At 43.5% G+C, this 24,178-nt stretch overlaps 1 protein-coding gene across 1 annotated transcript in view; it reads right to left on the bottom strand.

Annotated features, from left to right (window-relative positions):
* Nucleotides 1-16,546, bottom strand: part of fam20cb (FAM20C golgi associated secretory pathway kinase b) — a 71,969-nt gene extending 55,423 nt beyond the window's left edge. Inside the window, exons 1-3 of the mRNA XM_034106731.1 lie at nt 15,412-16,546; nt 14,760-14,935; nt 11,525-11,603 (exon numbers count right to left, since the gene is read on the bottom strand). Coding sequence (XP_033962622.1) covers nt 11,525-11,603; nt 14,760-14,935; nt 15,412-15,917 — 761 coding nt within the window. The 5' untranslated portion in view covers nt 15,918-16,546. The remainder of the gene's footprint in view (nt 1-11,524; nt 11,604-14,759; nt 14,936-15,411) is intronic.
* Nucleotides 16,547-24,178: the final 7,632 nt, after the last annotated feature.

Below are 24,178 nucleotides of genomic sequence, written 5' to 3'. Positions count from 1 at the left end.
CCCTGACACTAACTACAGCTTATAAGAAGGGATCCGTCGAGACGAGGGGCTTTAATGGCTAGTGAAGGTGAAGACAGAAAGTAAGGAGGAAGATCACAGGAGAAGCACTCGAGTCTGAAGCTCCGCCACGCAATAAAACACTGGATATTTCTTTAAATCTGGAGCTGTCTCACCCCGTGGCGGAATAACAGACACTTTGTTCTTTATATGAACCACAGAGCAGGGTTGTTTCTCCAGGCCGCTGCAGAACCAAGATCAAGAAAAGTCAAAGCACCGATTCACAATCTTTCCCCCATTCAGAACGTCTCTCGTTAAATCCGAGCACATTCTTCCTCCATAATTAATGAGCGGCGCTTTCACCCTGAACACATTTAGAGCATTCAACTCTGGGAGCGATTAGAGGGTTATCCGGCCAGAGGCTTCAGGCTCCACAAAAACAGGTGAAAACGCTTCTTTTCAAGACAATAGCCGTGCTGTTTTGCTACAAAATGTATCTAGGCCATCCACAGGAAACAACTACAAAACAAGGTTTGAATGGAAAGACGGATGTTGACATTTGATAGCCGGCAGCCGAGGAAAACAAACTGCAGTCAGGGCTGATGCTCAGTTATTCCCTCACATGATCTAACAGCACAGAAAGTAGATAAGAACATGGTTCTTGGCTTGAGATAAAGGGACTCAAGTTTGGTTTATTTAGTGTCACCCTGCTGCCAACATCTCTGACCCTGTGAGGTGGCAGGTTGCAGAAGCTGTCCAGAGAAAGAGCAAGACGTGAGACGACCTGGTTAGATTGTTATCATAGTTATATAACTTGACCCCCTTTAAAAGTTAATGCTGTCTAATAGAAGGTGTAATGAGGTTCCTTTTTAACCTCATGAATATTCACTTTGTAACCTGAGCTAAAAACAAAATGTCGATGTCTCCACTTATCGCAAGTACTCGACACATGACACTGTCGTACCGCGTCTTTGTTCATTGACTTTTCATCGAACATAAAAGGCTCATCTTCCAGTCATGAAACCCCCTCTGCCTTCAGCATCTGGGTCTCCGTACGAGCGGAGGGCCCGTCCCACGCCAGACGAATCCGTGTCTGCCGCCGTTGTCACATCAGCTGTTGTCGGTCCACTGTGTCCAGACAGAGAGGAAAGCATGCCTTTGAGTGACAGCTCCGTCAAAGCAAAGAGACACGATGACGGATGCTCTCGAGGCCTTGCGTTCCCTCAGACACTCGGGGCCGGATCAGGTTTTCCGTGATGTTCATTGGCGCGTAATTAAGCGCCTTTTTTTGATTATTTCCACGAAACAATGAATGAGTTTGTCAGGGATGAACCGAGTGAGGCGCCCCAGGGGCAGCTTGCCTCTGAGACTGCGGAGAAATGGCAGCACAACATTTGAAATGCATGCGTGCACGGACACACACACACTCACACTCACACAGATGGCAGAGGAATTTAGCCGAGGCTTTGATATGCAGATTGGATGCTGGCTTGTCATTTCTGCTGGCTGCAACACTGTGTTATCGCTTCCTTCAGCACGGCATTAGAGCCGATAACATTTACCTGAAGGGGGCAGTTGACTGATAATATCATCAAGACATTTCTGCTCCTGGCAGACTGAACAAGAAGCCGCGTCTGCCATAACAGTATCACTGCCGAGTGGTGCTCATATGCACAGGCACGCACATGAGCACACACACACACACACACACACACACACACACACACACACACACACACACACACACACACACACACACACACACACACACACACACACACAGATGTACACACAGATCAGCACAAGACAAAGACATGTGGCCACAATCTGCCTCAGTTTGAGTACTGAGACAGATTGGAACCCTGTACGTCCAAAGTCATCAGAAGTGGCAATAGAAAAAGTGACACACACACACACACACACACACACACACACACACACACACACACACACACACACACACACACACACACACACACACACACACACACACACACACACACACACACACACACACACACACACACACACACACACACACACACTGACAGCGACAGCCATGCAGAGAGAGGAAGTGGTGAGAAGACGCTGATGGATGATGATGTGGAATTTTTAAGAAGTAATACAAAAAAGGAGCGTTTTATCCACTTGTCAAACGTAACGATTGTGCTTCCCAGCCACACTGATTCAAACTGGCGCTGGGTGTTAAAGCACATTACTTACTCATATCTACATTCCACACACATCCCGATGGCTGATTACTGTAGATGGCAGCACGCCAACAGTACATTAACAGATTAGCACAGATTCCCCCATCCCCACTAGGCCGTAGATGACTTGCCTAAGCTTCTGTTATTGCATGCTCATAACATGTCTTTCTACAGCACGGCAGGCAATAGGTCTGCACTGCTTACTGGCCATTACCATGGAAACGTCAGCCTCATATTAAGAGATTGTTATCAGTGGGCCAGTTTACCCTTGGCTTTTAATTATAGGGTGTTTTACTGCTGCTTGGTAAATAGCTCCTCGGCCACTTTTGAGTCATAACATAAAAATCATTTTACAGTTATTTTTGTCCTGTAAAAAATACTGTGTAGAAAAGTGGTTCATTTCTTCAGTCCTTACGAGTGATTCAAGCCTTTCAATGCTGGCCATTATTTTACCAATCTGTACAGGGACACGTAAAATGTACCCACAAATCACTGCTCTATTTTTAGTGAGAACGTAAACAACCCTGTTTTGGGCGTGGGTTGGATACAAAGCAATGGCTCATGGGTAAACAGGTCAATGAATAATGGCCGTGGCATGACCAATATTGATCATTACAGTCGTGCGATTTTCTACCCAAGCATAAAATTGAGCAGGGTTATTTTCCCGCACATTTCCACTCTGTGAATATGGCAAAATGACTCTCCCTTGCCTGGCAAATTACATCTGTTTTGCTCATATTTTTCAGGCGGAGAAGTCGTTAAAGCAGACATTAAGAATAAATGCCCTGTGAGCGCGCCATCTCAACAATTGTTCGGGGGTGAATATCGGTGCTTCTGCCCTGTTGTTCAGTGGCTAATTAGCATTGCATATGTAAGGCTCCTGTAGCATCAGGATGGATTTGTTTTTTTTGCACACGAGGGAAAAAACAGTGCTCTACATGATCCCAGTGGCCTGCAGTGTGTTACAGTCTCTGCAGGGAAGACAGTAAAGGGGGTCGGGTAACAAAACCTCGGGGCTCTATTTGATCATATAGTGCACTTCGAAAGCACATGTGTGAGTGTACTCTATGCTTGTGGGAATATCTTTTAAACCAAGCACTTGAACACACGTTTTCTTCCTCATCAGCACAAAAAAAATGAAACAATTATAACATAAGGGAGAACAGTCAAAACATTGAGCCTTAAGCCTTAAGTGCTGCGAAATAACACATCTCACAGTGGCTGTAATTTCAGATCAATTATTCAAACTGCTTTCTGTACCAACAGAAATGAATAGAGCGGCGATACTTCCTGAGGTCAGCCGGTGCGTTTACAAGCGATTATAACGTCCAGCTATTATTCATGACCCCCGAGTGCTCCGTTTAAGATGGGGAGCATGCACACGCAGTATTGACTTCACAGTCCAAGCAGAATCATATTTTGAGCTTGGAAAGATATTATGTTTATTTCCATTGTTGTGTATAAAAACAGTTTATATCACATGTAAAATGCACTTGAATTAAAAGCATGTAGTTCATGTAAATACTGGATATGCTTCCTTTTGTATGCCACAAGCCTGTAAGGCAAGGCAAGTTTATTTATATAGCACCTTTCAACACAAGGCAATTCAAAGTGCTTTACAAAAAATGAAAGACATTAAGAAAATGGCATTTAAAATCAGTCATTAAAAAGAAAAGCTAAATACTGCGTGTTCAGAACGCAGCCGCCAGACTTCTCACCCACACTAAATCATGGCACCATATCACCCCGGTCCTCAAAGAACTACACTGGCTTCCCGTTACTCACCGCATCAACTACAAACTCCTGGTCCTTACCTATAAAGCCCTCCACCATCTGGCCCCCCCGTACCTCACTGACCTTCTCATCCCCTACCATCCTCCCCGGACCCTCAGATCCACCTCGGCCGGCCTGCTTTCCACCCCCATTGGCAATCTCCGGAGCTTTGGAGACAGAGCCTTCTCTGTGGCCGCCCCAAAGCTCTGGAACTCCCTCCCCCAAGACCTCCGTGAGTCCGAGTCCCTCACTCTGTTCCAGTCCCGCCTCAAAACCCATCTTTTCACCTCTCTCTATCCGTAAAACACCCCCCCACTCATTTTCGACCTCCTCCTGACTGCCACTGTGTTTTGTTTTGTTGTTTTTGTTGTTTTTCTTAGTCTGTTGTCTACCTGCCCCAGTCTATCTACCCCCCCCCCCCTCATATTGTAAAGCGTCTTTGGGTACTATAAAAGCGCTATATAAATCCAATATATTATTATTATTATTATTGTACAGTATATAATTACTATATGTGCTGTATGTATCCAATTAGTGTTCAAATGCCGTGGTTCAGTGCAGCTTCCCTGATATATGGGCCAGCAGGTTGGGGGTTAACGTGGCACTTTCAAAGCCCCCCAAAGCTACAGTATGACATTGCCACTGCGCTGCGGTGAATGTCCTCTTCTTTCCAAACAGAGCTGCACTCATCATCTGTGCTCTGAATGACTTGTCCTGAGGCGGTTCATCCCTTCACTTCCCGACTCAAAGTCAAAGCGTAGGCACGGGAGACCTTGTGAATACAATATCCTGCAGCAAACAAGCGCACGTGCACACGCGCTGACGAACAAACAACCAGAATATATACAAAAAGTGAAGGGGCAAAAACGGATGTTAGTCCACAGAGGGGTCGGGTTGTTTGACGTTCTTTTGTTCGGGAACAATCGCTGACTTGTCCCGCTGTTTATCGGTCTCGCTGTCTCGTTGGAGGACAGATCTGGGTGGCTTCAAGCGAGGATAATAAGGGTATTTGTTGAGACATGCCCTCCCCATCCTCAGACAAAGGTCCCTCAATCGTATTCTTTCACCTCCCACGGCTGGTGCAGCTGGATGATACCACATCCACCCTCGTGTGCAGCCGCTTTCCCACTTACATTTTACATTTAACACAGACATTTCCTCCAGGCTGTTATTTGTGCCGCTGTCAATATGTTATTGACACAGAAGAGGTGACATTCTGTGGCTGCCCTCTCTTGTCTCCGCGACGTGTCAATCAAAAGTGACTCATGGACCCGACTGCGCTCGGATATGGATCGCTCAGCGGGGGGAGCAGATATCTCGTCGAGGAAAATTCGGATTGATTTGCGTGTGACTGAGTCAACAGTCGGTTGATTGACAGGAGATACAATTAATTGGAAGCGAGAAGGAACGGAAGAACGCCATTATATCAATCATCGGTTCTTCCCCCGCCTTCCTTAAGCAGATCATCCGGCTCATCATCTGTGGGCTTTGTGAGCTCGGAGACAATTTTGTCTGTAAATATAACAATCATGTTTCCCTGGGATCACGATGGCAAGAAGTTATAATGATGGAAAGACGAAGAGACATAACAAAACAAAGAAAATCTGAATCAAAAGGTCTATTCTGGTACGCAGAGTAACTTGTATCAAAGGTTCCTGGTGGCCCTTAAGCTATTGCACTAAAAGGTACATATCTGACAGCTAAAGGCACATTACATGCATTAGTATTATCTGAACTTGAAGGTAAGCCTTTGAGGGTACACAATGTTATGTTGCTGGAGTGCTCCTCCCAAAGGGACTGCAGCCTTTTCCAGAGAACTACAGAGTCCAGACTCAAGCTGTTGTCCTTTTCTCAAAGCTGCTGGCAAAAATAGTTGTAATTGGTGAACCTTCTGGCAACGTAGCATCAAATAAGCAGTGAGTCCAAAGTGTACTTTTTGTTCTGCCCAGAGCTTCACCTGCCATGCAACATAGCAGTGTACCTAACCTTGTGATTGGTTGAGGTTGTCAAGGGCAAACAGGAAAAGCTAGGAACACAACTCTACTGACAGAAATGTAACTTGTTTCATAGGTGTCCCTCAAGGATGCATTATAGGTTATTTTTAAATGTCGAGAAGTAAATGTATGCAGATGACACAATCATTTAAATATATTCAAATTCACCTCTTTAGTTAAATCAGTAAATATGGAGAAAAGTGCAGATTGATGACTGACTCAGGCTGGAATCGAATGAAGAGGATTTATGACAGGGGTGTCAAACTCAAGGCCCGGGGGCCAAATCCGGCCCGCGACTTCATTTGATGTGGCCCGCAAAAGCTTGCAAAGAATATAATACGTTCTTATACGGTTACATGCCACTTTACAGACGATATGTCCCACAATGCATCGCGCACTGTGACATGCGCACTGAAGAGAGAATTATTTGCCCTGGACTTCTGCTTTCAGACGTAGTTAATTACTAAGTTATTACCCTATCCGATAATAATCCAATGCAGAGGCAATGATGTAATTATAATACATTATTTTGTATATATTATATATTTATATGGTTACAACCGGCCCTTTGAGTGAAACCATATTGCTAATGTGGCCCGCGATGAATTTGAGTTTGACACCCCTGATTTATGACATTCAACATGTTAAAAAATAAGTTGTGATTGTTTCCTATCATTATTTGAGGTAAGATTTCTATTTGCTTTTGACATACTACCTCCGTAAAGAAGTTGTATCATACTGCATTATCTGCTTTTCTCATATTTGTTTTGGCCAGTGACTTTGGCATATTCAACTTGAAAATAAGTAACACTAGCCTACACCCTACCGCGTACAGTAAGTGCACCATAAAACTCAACAATGGAGAACATTCTGTTATTTTTCTACCAAAGATTCACCTTTTGCCGTTAAAGGTAGATTTTACAGGTGAAGTCACTGTAAATTGTTTTCCAAAAGGGCTACGAGCTGTTTATTTTGGATGCTTTTGCGAAAAATAAACGTGTTTTTACCCACAAATGTTGAGTAAATGCTCCCAACCAGACAGAGTAAAGTGTTTAGGAATTATGGAAATGCCGCAAATTCAGGGTTATTTCAGGACCAGCATAACAGGAAGCAGACGATGACGAAGATGATAATTGACCTTAGTCACCCAACGCAGCTTCGTTCAGGTTACAATGCAGTTGTTGTGACAGAGAAAAACTGCCGTGAGGTTTTCACCTGTCTACTTAAGCAACACAGGGCTGGGCATCAGGTGGGAGGTTTGCACCATCATTCAAAGCCTTTCTGATCTCACCAGACACTTGGTCTTAAACCCATTGCAAAATAAGGGTAAGAGTGGGACTAGGACCGCAGACAGTATTTCAGTAGGCTGATCCATCTGTGTGACGTCATAGTGGTGTCTCAACACAGGAGAAGCTGATTCATGTTCTGTCATGTAGACGGTGAAATCAAGGAGTATTTTACTCAGCTGTGTTAGGTTAGTTGAAAGCAATGATATTAAGTTGAAATACAAACATATTCGGTTCAACTTAATAGTATTGCTAACGTAATACAGTTATGTGAAATGTGTTGACGTATAACACATTTAATTACAGCCACGTTTCCGTTTGTTCAGTGCACAGAGAAACCTGAAACAGAGGCCCAGACGAGAGCCGCTGATCATCTTCTCTCTCTTTGAGAAAAGAAGGATCAATACAGCCACCCTGTTAATGGATTCCTTCATCGGCAGCGTTCATTAAAGAACGTTTGAGAGAGAAAAACAAACAAATAGAGTTTCGAAGACAGCGGGGGGAGGAATGATGGAGAATGCTAAGAATGAGAAAGAGACAGAGGGAGCGATAAACAGAGACAGCTGGAGCGCAGGTTCCACAGATATGGATGGTTTGAGGGGTCGATCGTTACTCAGACACCGCCCGCCCGCCCGCCTGCCTGCCTGCCTGCCCGCCCGCCCGCCTGCCTGCCTGCCTGCCTGCCTGCCCACCTCCAACGCCTGATTGCCTGGCACACATTTGCATTAGAGTTGAGAGAAGCCGAGCAGAAGAGCACAGCCGGAGAAGTGTTTGATCTCTCAGCCTCTGTCTCTTTGATGCACCATGTGGAAACACACCAGCACATTTGGAAACGAGGAGATGATGTTGGGTATTAAGTGGATGTGTGTGTGTGTGTGTGTGTGTGTGTGTGTGTGTGCGTGCGTGCGTGCGTGCGTGCGTGTGTGTGTGTGTGTGTGTGTGTGTGTGTGAGCATGTGTGTGTGTGTGTGTGTGAGCATGTGTGATCTCCACGAGATACATGACATATGTAGCGGGAATGACAATGCAAATCTGTCAGGACCTTGATTGCAGTCCAAATGAGCACAGGCGCCAGCATGGGTTGCCCTATTTTGTTCAAGTTAAGTGCATTCAAGCAGGAGGGGAATGGAAAACTCTTGCCCGGGTTTTTTTAGGATTATCAAACATCTGAAAGACCTACAACTGTCAAGCAACAGAGTTACATCCAACCCCATCACCACGCTTGCTCGGGAAATGGCATTTCGCACTTCCGTCTGGGTTCACATTCGAGGCAGTGCACCGAGATAATCTGCGGATTTCAACTGTGTGCGTGTATCGATAACATTTTCTCCCCGCCTGCCTCTCTTCCTCACCCTCCTATCTCTCTTCCTCGCTACCTCGCCTCTCCTCCCCTCCTATCTCGCACTCCACATCTCATCTCTTGCCTCCTCTCCCCGACCTGTCAGGATGATTTCAGGCTTGTTGCGTCTGGCCTGACTTAGGCTGGTGAGATTGAAGCAGTAATTACAACAGTCTCTGAATAGCTCTTCCTCCCACAGTGAAACCTCACTACCTATCATCCACAGGCTTAACCCGGCTCTCCATGCTGACATGCCGGGCAACAGACTTGTGTTGAAAACCATTAACCCACAATTAAATTACAATCACCATAACAAAGGATGGGTGACATTTAAATCCACCAATTGAGGAGGGATTAGGAGTAAAGAGCACTTCTCTTGGGGTGTGTTATCATCTAAATATGACGGGGTGGATAAAGGAAATGTGAATTAATCAAATATTCCACGGTATCTACCAGTGGGGCGCTCTTTGTGACTGGGTAGACTCTCTACAAGTTAAGCCCAAGTGTATTACAGGGTGTGCCGAAGTAAGATTTGTCACAAAGGGAAAGGAGGTGTTGCTTTCACTCCTCTTCACCTCCTTATGTGAGACTTTAATGATCAACTGTAGTTCCCGGGTTGGATATTCATCTGGAATAGGATGAGGGGAGGAACAGAGGTGTTGGATCATGAAGCTCACACCAATTATATCTGGCGCCATTTTAGAGAACCAGCTCCAGAAAGATAATGATAACATTATGTAGCCCCAGGGTGAGCAAAAGTGATACCTGAGAGGCAGCTGCCTGTAGCCACGGCTGGGCAATAAGCCAACAATACATACCTTAACTTGTACCTTGGACTGTTCAATTGTCCAATGTATAGAAATGCATGACAGCAGGCTGTATGTAGGGACAGTGCGGCTTTGAGCTAAATGCTAACATGCTCACAGTGACAATGCTTATCGTCTATGCCAGGGGTGCCCACACTTTTTCAGCTTGGGAGCTACTTTTAAAATGACCAAGTCAAAGTGATCTACCTACAGGGCCGCCCCTGAGTCATGTGGTGAGGCCCTGTGTGTCACGAGCGGGGGGGTGCGGGGGGGCGCTAGTGGAGAAATTGTGGCGCGCTTACACTAATTGTGCCGCATTTGGGCTTCAGATGAGGAGGTGAGGCCCCCCTTATTAGGGTTGCCAGAAACTGACCATGATCAAAATCGATTATTCGGCAGCCCTGGCGAATAATAATCGATTATTCGACCCTTCCTCCAAGTATACAGTAAAACAAACTGGTGGTGTGACCAATGACCATTTACAATTATTAATACTATTACTATTATTAGCATATATATATTTATATATATTTTGGTTGAAACTAAGCCAGAAAAAAAAAAAAAAACACAAATAATAAAAAAAAAACATATAAATAAAATCGATTTTTATTCGATTATGGAGACTGTAGCGAATATTCGAATAACCGAATAATCGCTGGCATCCCTACCCCTTATACCCTTTCTTTAGTAGAATTGTATAAATTGGAAGGCTAACTAGGTAATCAGAACTGCGTGTTAGAAAATATGAGATCTCAGACTGGCTTACCTGTACGTCAATCAAGTGGCAAATGCCATAGTAAGGATGATAGGGTAACTTTTTTTTTAAAAACTTTTTTTAAACTTTCTTTTTAAATTCCATGCGATACCAACACCACTTCACGATCGACGTATTGGGCCACCCTGGTCTATGCGAATGCTAGCACGCTTAATATTACCCACGTTCAATGTCTTTAATTGTGTTGGCATATGCTCATTAACACTGATGGAAACTGAGGCATGTAGATACGCGGTTATGACCAAAATAAAGGGAAAAATTCAAATATTGACCTAATGATGAATAGCAACGTTATTACTCTAGTCTATGTCATAAAAGGGAAACAAATTTGTTTACCAAATGTTATGGCAATCCAGCTTGAGGCGCTATATGCAAAGTCATGGGATCACAAGTTTTTGCTGCTCTATAACAAAGAAAGACTTGCATGGTTTGGGTCTTATTTTCCTTTAATAATCTAGAAGGAAGTCTGTCTAATATAACATAATTTACTCTGATTAAAGGGTTCTTTGATACGCAGTGATTGTCGCTATTGACTGACATGCAGGCTCGTAATGCACACAAACCAAAGAAAACTGTCGAACACAACCTGAAATTGAGCAAGGAACACGAGAAAAAACCCGAATGGTTTCTCAATATCGTGCAGCACTAGATCTAATAACTAAAAGTGGGCTGACCAGGGCTACCAAACCAACAATATTCACAAAACCCAAAGCTAGCATATGGCTGAAAAGTGCTACATTTAAACTGTAGAGACAAACAATAAACATTCAATACAACGTGAAAAAGTCATGGTTCCCAAATTGGGTTTGGGCTTCATTGGGTCAAAACCATTTCAAGCTGTAGAAAGCGAGCATGCAAATCAGGTGTTGACAATAGGTATACCAACACAGAAAATGGATCAGATGAATAACAAATCGGCGCCTAAGGACTTCCAACATGGCCACTAAAAGATGCACCGTGTCACCTTAAAGCCCTGCGAGATGAAACGCCTGCTCAACTTTTGGCTCTGACACAGCAGAATGATGTCAGCCTTCAGTTGAACATCAAGGTTGTGCTGAAAGGAAAGCAATTTGATATAGCCAGAGAGGAGATTGAGGAAAGGAGATGGATGTTGTGAGGGGAGTGAGTGGGTGGTGGGATGCGAAAAGGAAGTCGTTGCAGGTAAAAGGCTGCATAGGTGGTGTGTTACGCTGAAATGGCAAGCTTTAACAAGATACGAAAGAGATTGATTTTTCTTAACGAGAGTGGACTTGACACTGTTGGAGGAGGAGCGAAGAGGACGTCGTTTAACCAGAGCAACAATGGAGATAGTGGGAAGTCTTATTTAAACAGATAGGACACTTACTTCATGGGTTTGAAGAGAGCCTGGCCGTAGTTCTGGAAGGTCATGATGAGCTTCAGCTGAGTGCCTCCAGACTTCATTGCTGTTGACGGGAAACAGACCACACCGCCATTAACAATAGATCACCCAAACTGTGCATATTTATTATACAGTACGATAATTATTTGACCTAAGAGAATAGCTGAAGTAATGGGCTAACAGTTTGTGGTTTAACACAAATTGACTCGTCGAAGTTTCGTTTTAAAACACACAAATTGACAGATTTGATAAGCTAGAGAGCCAGTGGTGTTAGCTTGTTAGCCTAGCTGACCTTCAAGAATCAAGCTAGCAAATCTAGTGATATTTTAGGTTAGCTAAAAACATTTTTGTAATCAAAATGAATAACTGAATATTATAACTCACTGCCTTCAATCTTCTAACCAGTGTTCAGCTTTTGCCCAATCAATTTAGCCTTTTTTTTTAATGTCGTTGTACTGTAGCTATTAGCTTTGTTTAACCTCCCAAGCATCTCCGCAGTGAAAAGAACGATTATACAACGTCAGGAAATAGAAACATTGCACAGCAGAAATTCAATCAACCCAGTGAGATTTTTTAAATGGTAATTTTTTTACATAATAATTCGAATTTATGATAATCACTCTCTGTTTTGACAAGCTGGAACAAGTACATATTTAAAGATCTGCCAACACATTTTTATATGAATATAAAATGCAAATCAAAGAAAAGTATGTTCATAAGGTTCCATTACTTCATCTAAACTGATTAACAAGTAACAAGAACAGACATTATGTCCATACACAAATTTGACTATGTTTATTTTAACTAAATGTCGTATTGACTGAAATTGATTTCACATTTCAGAGACATGTCATAGCACGCTCAAAGGTTGAAACATTTCCTGTGCGGTGTTGGTGAAGCACACTGTTGTGTACGTGCACTTGTGTGTAGATGTGTTTTTTGTGTGTGTTGTAGCGCTGATGTTACAGTTTGATAGGAAGAGAGCGTTAGGGGGTGAAGGACGCTCACTGTACCTCTGCTGTTTACTCTTTTCTCTGTGAATTCTCCGGAGGGTCCATCTCAATCTCCCTCTGTCCCTTTGTGTTCCTATTCATCCGTCTATCCTTCCTGTTTTCTCCCTTTTTGTACGTTATAATGCACTCTAAAAGCACTCATGGGGCTGGGGACGGGATTTCTCAGGGCTGAAATACAGCGAAATTCTCAAAAAAAGGGAGAGCCGCAGCTGTTCTCTTTTTCAGCTGATCGACCGAAAGCCGTGTTTTGGTGGCCTTTTGCCAAAGAGCAAGCCTCTCAATCAATGTTCTCATTCATTTTTACATATGGGAATCACGAGGACAGGAAACATTTTCACAGAGAGAGAAATTACAAGAGGAAAGATCAATGTCCGTCTCGCCTCACCTGCTTCTGTGCGAAGAGATTTCCCTGCGGATGTTTGGAGGGACTTTAAATAAAGGCAAATATAACTGTAACAGACAGAAGCTGTGTACATGAACCATGCAAATAACATATTGCAATAAGGAAACTGTATTTGACAAAACATGTTTACCTTCGTCCCAACAAAGTTACATACTATAATGTGTAATCATCATATCTGCTGCTTTTGGACGCTATGTCCTTATTGATGAACGCTGCCGAGGTTACAGCGTATAATACTTCGGGGCACTCCTATCCTTGAGTTTAGATAATAATAACCGACTGCTTTTGGCTTCTATTGGTATTCTGCCCCAGGCCTGTTAAGGCTCTATAATTACTGAGCCACCATGTATTTAGCTGGCTGGAGACGCTGAGAAATGCTTCCTCTATCCACCCAGCCCGACAGACAGAAAGCAGGAGGGAAAAAATCGGGGAACAAATTGAGTATAAACAAGAAATGAAGGAAGGAAATTCTTCATTGAGTAACAACGCTGGGGTGCTAGTTTTAAAAACACCGTATCCCACTCCCGGATAAGTATTTGGCGAACAGTTTTGTCATTTGGCAGATAAACCTGAAATCACTTTTCAAAGCGAGTGCAAGATAGAGCGACCTTGAGTCGACAAGCACTCTTGGAATGTGGGAGCTGCACTGAACAAAAATAGGAACACAATCTCTCTTGGAATAGGAAAAAAAAGATTCCTTATAACTGCCACAGTGTGGTTTATTCAGCTCTGTCAGGTATCTGTGTGCAGCGCAGGCTTTCTGCAGGGAGCTGTTTTCACCGTGCACTTGTCAATCAAACGATAAAGCCACGGTGTTTGATTCGGATCAAACCGGTAGCTGTGAGATTTGCAAGGAGACCGGGTGTTCTGATATATTCTGCTGTGACGTGTTGTCGTGGGGATACATGAGAGGAGATTGTGGTGTTGTGTTATTCTCTCAGCCAGTTGTAAGGCATGAGAAGGGAGCAGGCAGAGCACATTCACAATCAGATTGTCGTACAATAGCCTGCAGCTGACTTCCATCTGTATGCATACTTTCGTGTGTGTGTGTGTGTGTGTGTGTGTGTGTGTGTGTGTGTGTGTGTGTGTGTGTGTGTGTGTGTGTGTGTGTGTGTGTGTGTTCACGTGTTCAGTGCCTGTTACATTAGAGGTACTTGTTCCCCTCTGGCTTTCTTTCGATTTACATTAAGTGTTGACTGATCATTTTGGAAACTGTTTGTAACATGTAGGCACTGTCCCCTAATGAAAACTAATGGATATTGGCTATGCTGCCCGTTTTGCTCTACAGATATTTAGATTTGGCCTGAAATGTCATATACATTACAACAAGGCTGAGATTCAGTCAAACAGACAAGACTGCTGACATTCTCATATCTTTACACTTTGACCTCTGTGCAGTAAACAGACACATAGCGACTGGATAACCAGACGACACATCCATGAGCAAAACCAATATCTGTCCTTCAGAGACTGAAATACTTAGTAGCTTAAAACCTAAACGAAGATCTTTATTATAGGCTGCGGAGGAAGGTAAACTATCAAACCTCCAGTTGGTGTCCAATGAACACAAATTATATCATCTTAATATTTCTCAACACCCAGAAATGTACACTGTGACAACTGAAAAGCAGTGCACACTCATCTCTGCAGTAGCAGCTTGGTGCCTTCAGAGTCAAGTGTAATTTTGACCCTCCATCTGCACTGAAGACCTCCTGCTGCTGACTGCTGTTTGCCATCCAGTAATCCCCCCCCCGCCCATCTCCTCCTCCACCTCCTCCTCCTCCCTCTGTTTCTTATGACTCACCAACGCTGGTGATCTTCTGGCTGACCAGGTCCTTCAGGAGAGCGTCGATGACCGGGTTGTGCCTGGAGTACAGCTCGTATCGGTTAATCCCAATGTGGAAGCGGAGCCAGTTGGGGTAGGAGTCGGACGCCAGCTCCCCTGTTGGGCTGAACTCCTCCTGGTTGCCTTCAGTATTCCTGGGGGAGGAGAGGACATGGAGAAATGGGAATGTGACTTTTTTCTGTAAACTGGGGCTGTCCTCGACTCGTAAAACTATGATGTTGTCATAGGAGTGTTAGTCAAAAAGTCTATTAGGTGATTTAAACAACAGCTATGAGTTTTCCCCAGAACAATCCAGCAGAAAGCACCACTTAAAATCTTGTGTTTACCAAAGACTAGTCAATAAATGGCTTGAAATAAGCAATTCAGAGGCGGGAAAAGGCTTAAAAAATGACTCATCGTCTCAAGAATTCTCAGTCGAAACGACCAATTAGAGGAGGCAGCATAATGTAAACAGTGACAGGTGTTGTGCAACAGATGCACAATTACATTGCTGTGATTGCACAGAACTAAACATAAGCCTATAAATGTGTGATTACATTCCAAAATGTTTATTTAAACTTTGCATTAGAGTTGATTATGATAAGACTTTAAAACGCTTCTTTTTTTTTACCATGCCTGATCCTCTGCAGCTTTGGGGTCAAATCTGAGGTCCGTGTTGACGTTGAACAGCGTGTCCTCGTCGGTCAGAGTTGGCGGGGATCTTTTATATAAGGGGTGGTCGTAGAGAGCTGACAACCTTGAACCCCTCACCGGCATGTTTTTGTTTACGTCCTGGATGAAATGTCTCTTTCTGTCTGCGCGTTGCCCGAGATGCTCCAGCCTCCTGAGAGCTTGCGTTTTGTCTCCTGTGGCCGGGATCCTTTCCAGGGAGTGGGAGGAAACATTGGAGCTGGGCTCGTTGCTGAAGTCCTGGAGGATCCGCAGCGTGTGCTTGTTAGGCCAGCCCTGTTTCCCCCAGTTCTGAGGCTCCTCGCTCGGCGTGTGGGAGCACGAACAGCCGTTGTTCCCGTGCCTCTCCAGCTTTGGTAACAAGTCTATCATTATGTGCATGGAGCACGCAATCAGGAACACCATAAGGATCAAAACCCGGAATTTGCGCAGGAGGATCATCTTCATGGTCTCCCTTTTGAGCAGATGTGAATATTTACTGCAAATTATGAGCACGCAGATGAACAGGCTCACTACATCGCTGATGATGTTTATTAGACTGGACGCCAATCTAATGAAATACACACTAAACAGGTAGGAGACATCTTCGCTTGCCGTCTTCAGTAGAGGATTCAGTGTTCAGCCTTTTTATATTTTTTCAACATCTGAGTCCTGCTTTAGTGCGCGCAGGAGATTTCAGAAGCGCAAAATCATCCGCGAGCGCCCAGGTAAAACGCGGTGAGTCGGTTCAGACCAACGGTGGATGTGCGCAAACCACATCATCTACACTGCGCAGATCTCCACCAAATACCTCACAAGGAATACAGAGTAAGTTACTCCAAAAGCAGGATCCGTGTCGTAGAGTGTGCACCATCCAACCTCGATCAGCTGGGGGAAAGCGTTCGGGAAGTGCAAACTCTTTACATTTTTAAATGTTCTTCGGGAAAGTCCCCGCAAAAGTAGTCTGTGATCTCATCCACCTCGCCGATCCAGCATGCGTAATATCTCTGTCACATCGATTTATCACCCGAGCCGGTACGGAATAAACTGCACAGGTAGCAGATCCTCCCGTAGGGCACGGCAGGAGTTACAGCGTGTGTGCATCTGGGGTGGGTGTGTTAAATATGATGATGAAGCTAGGACTAGATCCAGCCTTTTGCGCAGCGTCACTGTGCGCAGATTGGCTGAACGGAGAGAGAGAGAGAGAGAGAGAGAGAGAGAGAGAGAGAGAGAGAGAGAGAGAGAGAGAGAGAGAGAGAGAGAGAGAGAGAGATAACTGCTCGTCCTCCCTGCACATCCCGGCTAAGCAAGAAGAGGGCGTCTTTCCACTGGCCAACATTCAGTGGTGTTGAGAGGTAAACAGTGTACTTTACTCCACTACATTTGTTTTACACCTTTAGTTACTTTGCAGATTTGGATGAATGATGTGAAATCTAATCAACTCTTAAATCAGACTTTAGTTCCACCTGGAGTAAATCCACAAGCTACCCTGCAGTACACAAAGTCATTCAAACTAGCTGCACCTTCACCAGCTTTGAGAACACTTTAATGATCAATCATTATAAAACATATCACATATTATTCTGAAATGGACCAATCTGCACAATGGTTACTTTTACTTTTGTTATTTTAAGTGTATGTATATGCCAAAGCTTTTGTACTTGGTAACATTTTGAATGCAGGACTTGTAACAGAGTATTCCTACACTCTGGTACTTCTACTTTTTCTTAAGTACAGGATCTGAGTACTCCTCCCACCTCTGCCAATGTTCCGCCTGGCTTTACACACTCAGCAGCCAAGCGGTTTTATTTTTTCAATCCTGAAATTCATCTCCTGGAATCCCTCTGAAATGTCTCCTCGGAGACGGCAGTCAATCCATCGATGATACATTAGACAGGCCTATTAGAGCGCTCATCAGTCTGAGGATCCAGTTCCATCCTGCACTGCCACTCAGCGCCAATCGCATCTTCAATAATGTTTAAAGGCTGCATGAAATGAAAACCACAAGGCATCTTTCAGCGCTGCGCTTTCCAAAAGAGAACAAATAAACTATTTTCTGCTGTGCTGCCCTCTGACCTGCCCACCACACGAAGCACTAGTCATAAAAGCAAGAACTATTCGGTCAGGCACTTTTTTTTAACTGCTAATTGGCACAGCATAATGTCTGCCTGCACCTATGCTTCCCGGTGGTTGTAAATACGCAGGAGAGACAGGGTAATAAACTGCTTGCATTACATAGTATGGCGTATAGGAGTAAGTGACCATGCTGTCTGTGACTACCTCCTTACTGTAGATTAGTTTATAATTCTAATACAGAAAAAGAGAGGAGAGCGGCTTAAGATAGGCGATGTGCGGGATTTACCCAGTGGAACAAAACATTAGTTTGTGAATGTTAATGAAGCTGATATAGAGGTACAATTAAAAACAGCAGCATAGACGTACTGTATAGGGGGGGGGGGTCGGTGAGCCGGAGGTGATCGTTCTACTGCAGGATAAGATATGAATTAATCTCTATTTGTATAGCACTTTTCATACACCAGGTGCAGCTCAAAGTGCTTTCTCAACATCACAAATTAAAACACAAAACAAGAAATTCATTTCAGGTCGAACGTTAAAACCTTTTTACAGACATGCGGCATAAAAGCACAATGTAACAGTTCAAGGGACACAAGGAGGTAAGAGGTGGGATAATACAAATAAACTACAATCAAATACATAAGAATCCCTCTCGGTAACATAAAAGGAAGGCATAAGACATAATGAATACATTAAATATTTAAACCTATAAAATAATAAGAAAACAAGTAATAAATAATGAGAATAGTAAAGGTTATATTTAAAGGGGATGTCGTTAATAAATCTATAGAATAAATAGATACGAATAAATCAATAATAAAGTGTAAAAGACCAATTAAAAGGAGATAATAAAAAGCGAATCCTTTAAAAATGTCCGCTGAGTTATCCTCTCTGATGTAGACTCCATTGTCTGTTGTGTTAGACATACAGTAGAGGGAGCGTTGATGTGTCTCCCCCTAAATGTGTGGAGGGTTTAGCGACTGCTGACATTTCAGGGCCCTTTAACAGTGACTAATTCCCAACAAAGCAAAAGGTCCATCAGATCGCCTCCTCTGGTGTTTGATGTCAGTGATAGTGTGAAGACAAAGTGATGCTTGTTGGCTGTCCAGATCTCACGCCAGCCCTCGGCCCGACTCCAGCCTGAGGTGAAACAAGCCGGGATGAATGTGTATTGATGTCAGTCAGACATGGATCACAGCAGTCGATGGGTCAACGGCTCCTCGCGAGCTCCGTCTTGTGCGACTGTAGGCGGGATTGTTCAGCTCTGACAGGATTCTCGCTTAGCTATTTTTTGTTTCGTTTTTTAACTCTCATTTTATACGCTGTCAAATGACATTAGCGCTTCAGATGGGCTAATAGGAGTGGACTGTTGTGAGATGACAATTCTCAACTCCAAATGAATAATCTCACCCTATTACTGGGCACGGCACAATGACAGGATAACCACACACAAAAGGATCTAGGTGTCCCCGTGTCCTATTCCCTCCTTTGTGCACAACTTGATATTTTCTATGACCAAGCCTTTTTTTTTCTTCTCACAATGCTCCTTCTGATCACAATCTGTTACATAACCGGCTGATTGAGAAACACCATCCTACCGTCTCCCGTGTGACAGCAGTATTAAAGGCACCTAGACGTTGCACTGACAAGATCAGGAAGAGGAGGAGGAAGAGGAGGGCAGGGCGTGCAAACAGATAGCTGACTACAGCACAGGTCGTAAATACACAAGATGTATGTCTTCTACACTTCACAGTGTCTCTCAGTGAGATAACACGGGGGGTAGCAAGATAGCACTATCCTTGTTCCTATCTGCACATGGAGCTCACGATGAAAGGTGAGCTCTGCTACTGTACAAAGTCTGCTCGACAGATTCAAGCAGCAGGTGGTACGAGTCTAAGTGAACAGTTTCTTTTGTTGTCTGATATTCTATTTAGTGTATACGATAAATGGCAGACTTTTCATAGTTCTATATAACCATGTTTTTTGGTTGCTATTGTTTTTCTGTATTGTTTTTGTAGTGTTGATTGTATGGCATTCTCGATTACTAATACAAACTTCACAGGAAGTGACAGCTCGACTTACAATAAGTGAATTCAACCAGGAGGGACATAAGTCAGACATGCAACAATCCATAGGTTAGCTTTCACTAAGACAAACCACTGTAAGTGCTACTGCATTAGCTTCAAATAACCATTTCTAAATTCCTCGTACAAAAATGTCTCTCCTGCCTCCACAAGGACTGAAAATAAAAAGGTCTTAATGAATTGAAGTAAACAACAGCAAACTATTCCAAAACATACAAACTCTCACACAACTTGTACGGCATAACCCAAGTCTCATTCATCAAGCCACTACTTCCCAAACAAATGCATTTCCCCTAAAACCTTACTATTTAAAACACTTCCTTATAAACAGTCTCCCGCTCTTCCAGACTGCATATTTGTCCATCGTGTTCTGTTGTTGCTTCATTGCCATTGTCGCGGCCAAAATCATATAGAACTAAAACAGATAACTTAACAGCCGCCGAGGCACTAGTTAGCGGATCTTACGCAGGGCAATGATCCAGGTCCAGACAAGATTCTCTGTTGTGCATTTTATTCCATTAATAGTACAATGAACAGGTTTCCTATACCTCTTTTCCTTAAGCCGTTCCTATGGCTTTCCTTTGTGTGGCTTGAAACACCCTTCTGTACACAGTTCACAATTAGGGGCCGGAATGTTGGAGCTATATATATCTCTTTATATTATTTAATAGTTTAACATTTATTTTCTTGCTGTTTATAGTGTTTATTATTATCATGTATTCATATGTATTCTTAGTTAGCGTCATAAGTTAAAGTAGTTTCTATGCTTTTATTTTGAAGGCATGTTTGGGCACTGGGTGATTAGAGCACCTGGTGTAATTGTATATATTGGAGACAGGTGGGTGGTGGTGGGTGAGGGCACTAGTAGGCAAACGGTTTTTTACCAGGGTGTTTCAAGCCACACAAAGAAAAGCCATAGGAACGGCTTAAGGAAAAGAGGTATAGGAAACCTGTTCATTGTACTATTGTTGGAATAAAATGCACAACGGAGAATCTTGTCTGGACCTGGATCATTGCCCTGCGTAAGATCCGCTAACTAGTGCCTCAGCGGCTGTTAACTTATCTGTTTTAGTTCTATATGATTTTGGGCGCTACAGCCATTATTAATATTTTTGGGATTATCTGCTCACCTTTGAGGCACGTGAGCAGAACAAAGTTTTCTTCAATAATTCAAGATAGTACTGTGTGAGTATTTGATACACAATGATCATGTTGCGGGTAAAGCATTCCTTTATGCCTTTTTCTCACGCCAATGTATTATTATAACAACATGCAACTTCAGCAGTTCAGAATTGTAAACAGCTTTAAAAATGTACATATAGCTCAAATGAAATGTGAAAGTCACCCTGAAGCTGCATGAGAAATAAAATGCTGAGAGTTGTTCCATGAGAAAGTAAAGCGAGGGCATGTTGGACCTCTCCACACACGGTATGTCCTGTTTCTGCCATTCATACGTCCCCCTGTATCTCCAACGTTCCAGATGTATAGTCTGAGTTAATTCATTTGTCTGAATTTGCCCTTGCCGTGACCAGGGCTGAGTGGAGAACAAGACTAATTTCCATCCCCGAGCAGCGGCGCACTCTCTGCATCTGATACGGCACATTTGAATGGATATTACAGATAACAATGCCCTCTGTTGGCCCCAATAAGCCTCACGCCGCTCCTCAGGCTCCTCGACCGCCTCCCCCTCCTCAGCCCCTCCTCACTTCCATTTACACTTGCTCGGTTCAGAAGCCAGATGTGTGAACACAGACACATTTAAACTGGCATGATAATCACTTCTGTAACGTCCACAACCACTGGAGACCCGGTGACACGTTGAAATGTTCGTCGTTCTGATCCGAAGCGTCTCTGCTTTTATTTTCCCTGTTTGCCTCTTCTTAATACGGTTTGCATTCTTTTGTTATCCCCTTTCATCTATTTTCTTATATTGTTTGAATAAATGATTTTGTTTACGCAATTATCACTTGTGGGCGTCAGCACAAAGCGAGGCTGACATTCTGCTTGATTGCATATTAGAGACGTGAGACAGAGATGTGTGTTCGCTTTGAGTCTGGTACTTTGTTGTTACTTACAAAAGGATGGAAGTTGTTGATAAAAGATAATTGGCATCTCATATAGACTGAATGTACTAGTCATGGAGAATTCATTGTTCCTCAAGATGATGCCCAAGGGCTTGAAACAAACTAATCTTGGCAGCTTTTTACAGATCAGTAGCTCGACATCAGTAATAGTGTATCAACAAAATGTACAATGTATTCCTTCAGGAATTAATTATGCCAAAACAGTAAATTAAAGTAGACTGTTTCGTTCTCATAAACGCCGTCAGTTAGTTGAACGGTAGCCCGATTTTACTGGCACATTATTTTACACACAAGTACCATAAAAGAAACGTTACATTTAGTGTTATAAACCATAGTATTGGATACACAATTGTGTTATAACGGCCCGTCTACACTTCAGGCATCGAAAAATGCTTTCAACGTTTCGCCCATTCACTTGAATGGGGTGACGTAGAAGATTTAGAATCTTCGCCGAACTGCATTGTGGGGAGCGGAGCATGGCTTTGCAAGCATCGTGAGCATCAAAAGTTGAGCAATGTTCAACTTTTGATGCTCCCGATGCTTTCGAAGCTGGCATCAGCCAATCAAATCCCGTTTATGCAAATCTGACAGTACAAGTGCTAGCCAATCAAACCGCGTGCAAGCAGGGAGAGCCAGACCGCAGTTCATTTCCTCATATTCCAAACGAGAAATTACGGTAGCAAATCACCCGGTTCTTTACGACCAGAACTATTAATGGGATACAAACCGGAGGAACCAGGCATGGAGGGAGGTGGCAGAGACAGTGGGTGAAACTGGTAGGTTTTCGCCTGTTTGGGGATTTTATATCCAATTTACTTCGTTTTAACATTGCTATTGCTTTGTATGTCGGGGGCGGGCGATTCATGTGATTGGTTGTTGGTCGCGTTGCTCGCAAAAAATCGCCAAGCTTCAAGATTTTTTGATGCCTGTAGTGTAGACGGGCCGTTAACGATTCCCCAAAGATATTACACTTTATGCTTAAGGGGATATGAATGCCTGTACTGAATTTCATCGAAATGCATCCCATAGTTGATGTCACTAAGAAAGGCAAATGTCATCCTAATGATGCCACGCTAGTTATTAGGGTGTATCCTCAGGGGACCATCGATTTTTCGTCCCAAATTTAATTAGTTAATCATCATCAATTAATGTAGTCGACGCTAATGCTGTTGCACTTAAGAGAAACGTCAAAGGATTACCAAAGTTGGTAGGATCCATCCTCTGGGAACCATGAATGTCTTGTCAATTCCTCAAGTAGCTCAGGCGATATTTCACAGGATATAAGTGGTCATTTTGTCCTGCTGATGGAATTAAACCAAATTGAGTGGATCACCAAAGTCAGTAGCAGTTTCAACTTTGAGGACGATGAATGGTTTCATAAATGAAATGTCGATTCGTTCAATAATTGTTAAGATGCTGGTAAAAAGGTTTGACCGTCCAATCCACATGCCAGGCAAATTAACAGAGGGAACAGTTACTCAGAGTTTGTTTTTAAACGAATGCTAAAACTGGATGTCAGCAAGTACTAGCAATGCGACAGTAAGGACATTGCAACATCTGCTACTCTCCTGTACGTGCAAACACTTTCCGTTTCAGTTCATGTCAGATGATTTCGTCCTACTGGCATTGATAATACCAAATGAGATATTCCCTTGATATATTTGATGAACGTTGGTGCCTGTGGCCTACCTGGAACTGTAGGATACATTGGGTAAGTTATTTGATGTATGCCCAGACATGTATAGCACCAGTAAAAACCGACTACCGCAGCAAGCCGAAAACTGATCTTCAGATCGAGCCCCAGAGGGAATGACTGAAGGACTGAAATGAGTGGAGGGACTAAAACAGAGGGAGATCCTGAGCTGCCTGCAGATGACCGAATATCTAGAGGGAGGGAAAGCAGGGAAAGGATGCACGTTCCCTCTCCAAGCAGGACTCTTAAGTGGTGATTCGGGCTCCCCTGGGTCATCTCTTAAAACATCTTAAAAGCCCAGACTGTCTGTGGCTATAATAAGCTGTTATTGAGAGGACTTCTCCTGTCTGCTATCAGACTGCAGGGCTGACTCCTCTCCGCTCCACCTTGGGGTTATTTCAAGTCTGTTTTGGAGGCGCACCATCAGCACTATACTTACCCAGGTGTATGTCTGATGGTGGTTCAAACTGAGGCAGAGAAAGACGAGCGCTGTGTAAATGAGTGTTTGGGGTTTGTGCAGGAGTGTGTGTGCAATGCTATAATTAGAGCTTTGGCGGGACTACTTTAATGAACTCTCTGGCATGGATGGATGAGTGTTCCTATTTGGATCATTTTGGTACGAGCGTGTGTTTACTAAGGACTGCGGCTCCGTCGACCACATGGCCTCACCTCAGGTCCAGATATAGCCCTCCCTCCGATCCCCGACCAATAACTGTCACCTGTGGTCAATTTGTTTGTTAGCCTTTGCTCTGATTGCCTGATATGCTCCCTGACCTGAAGACTAATGGTGTG

This window comes from Pseudochaenichthys georgianus, chromosome 19 (assembly GCF_902827115.2).
Source record: "Pseudochaenichthys georgianus chromosome 19, fPseGeo1.2, whole genome shotgun sequence".
In the NCBI taxonomy this organism is placed as follows: Eukaryota; Metazoa; Chordata; class Actinopteri; order Perciformes; family Channichthyidae; genus Pseudochaenichthys; species Pseudochaenichthys georgianus.
This window is presented reverse-complemented; position numbering and strand designations above follow the sequence as displayed.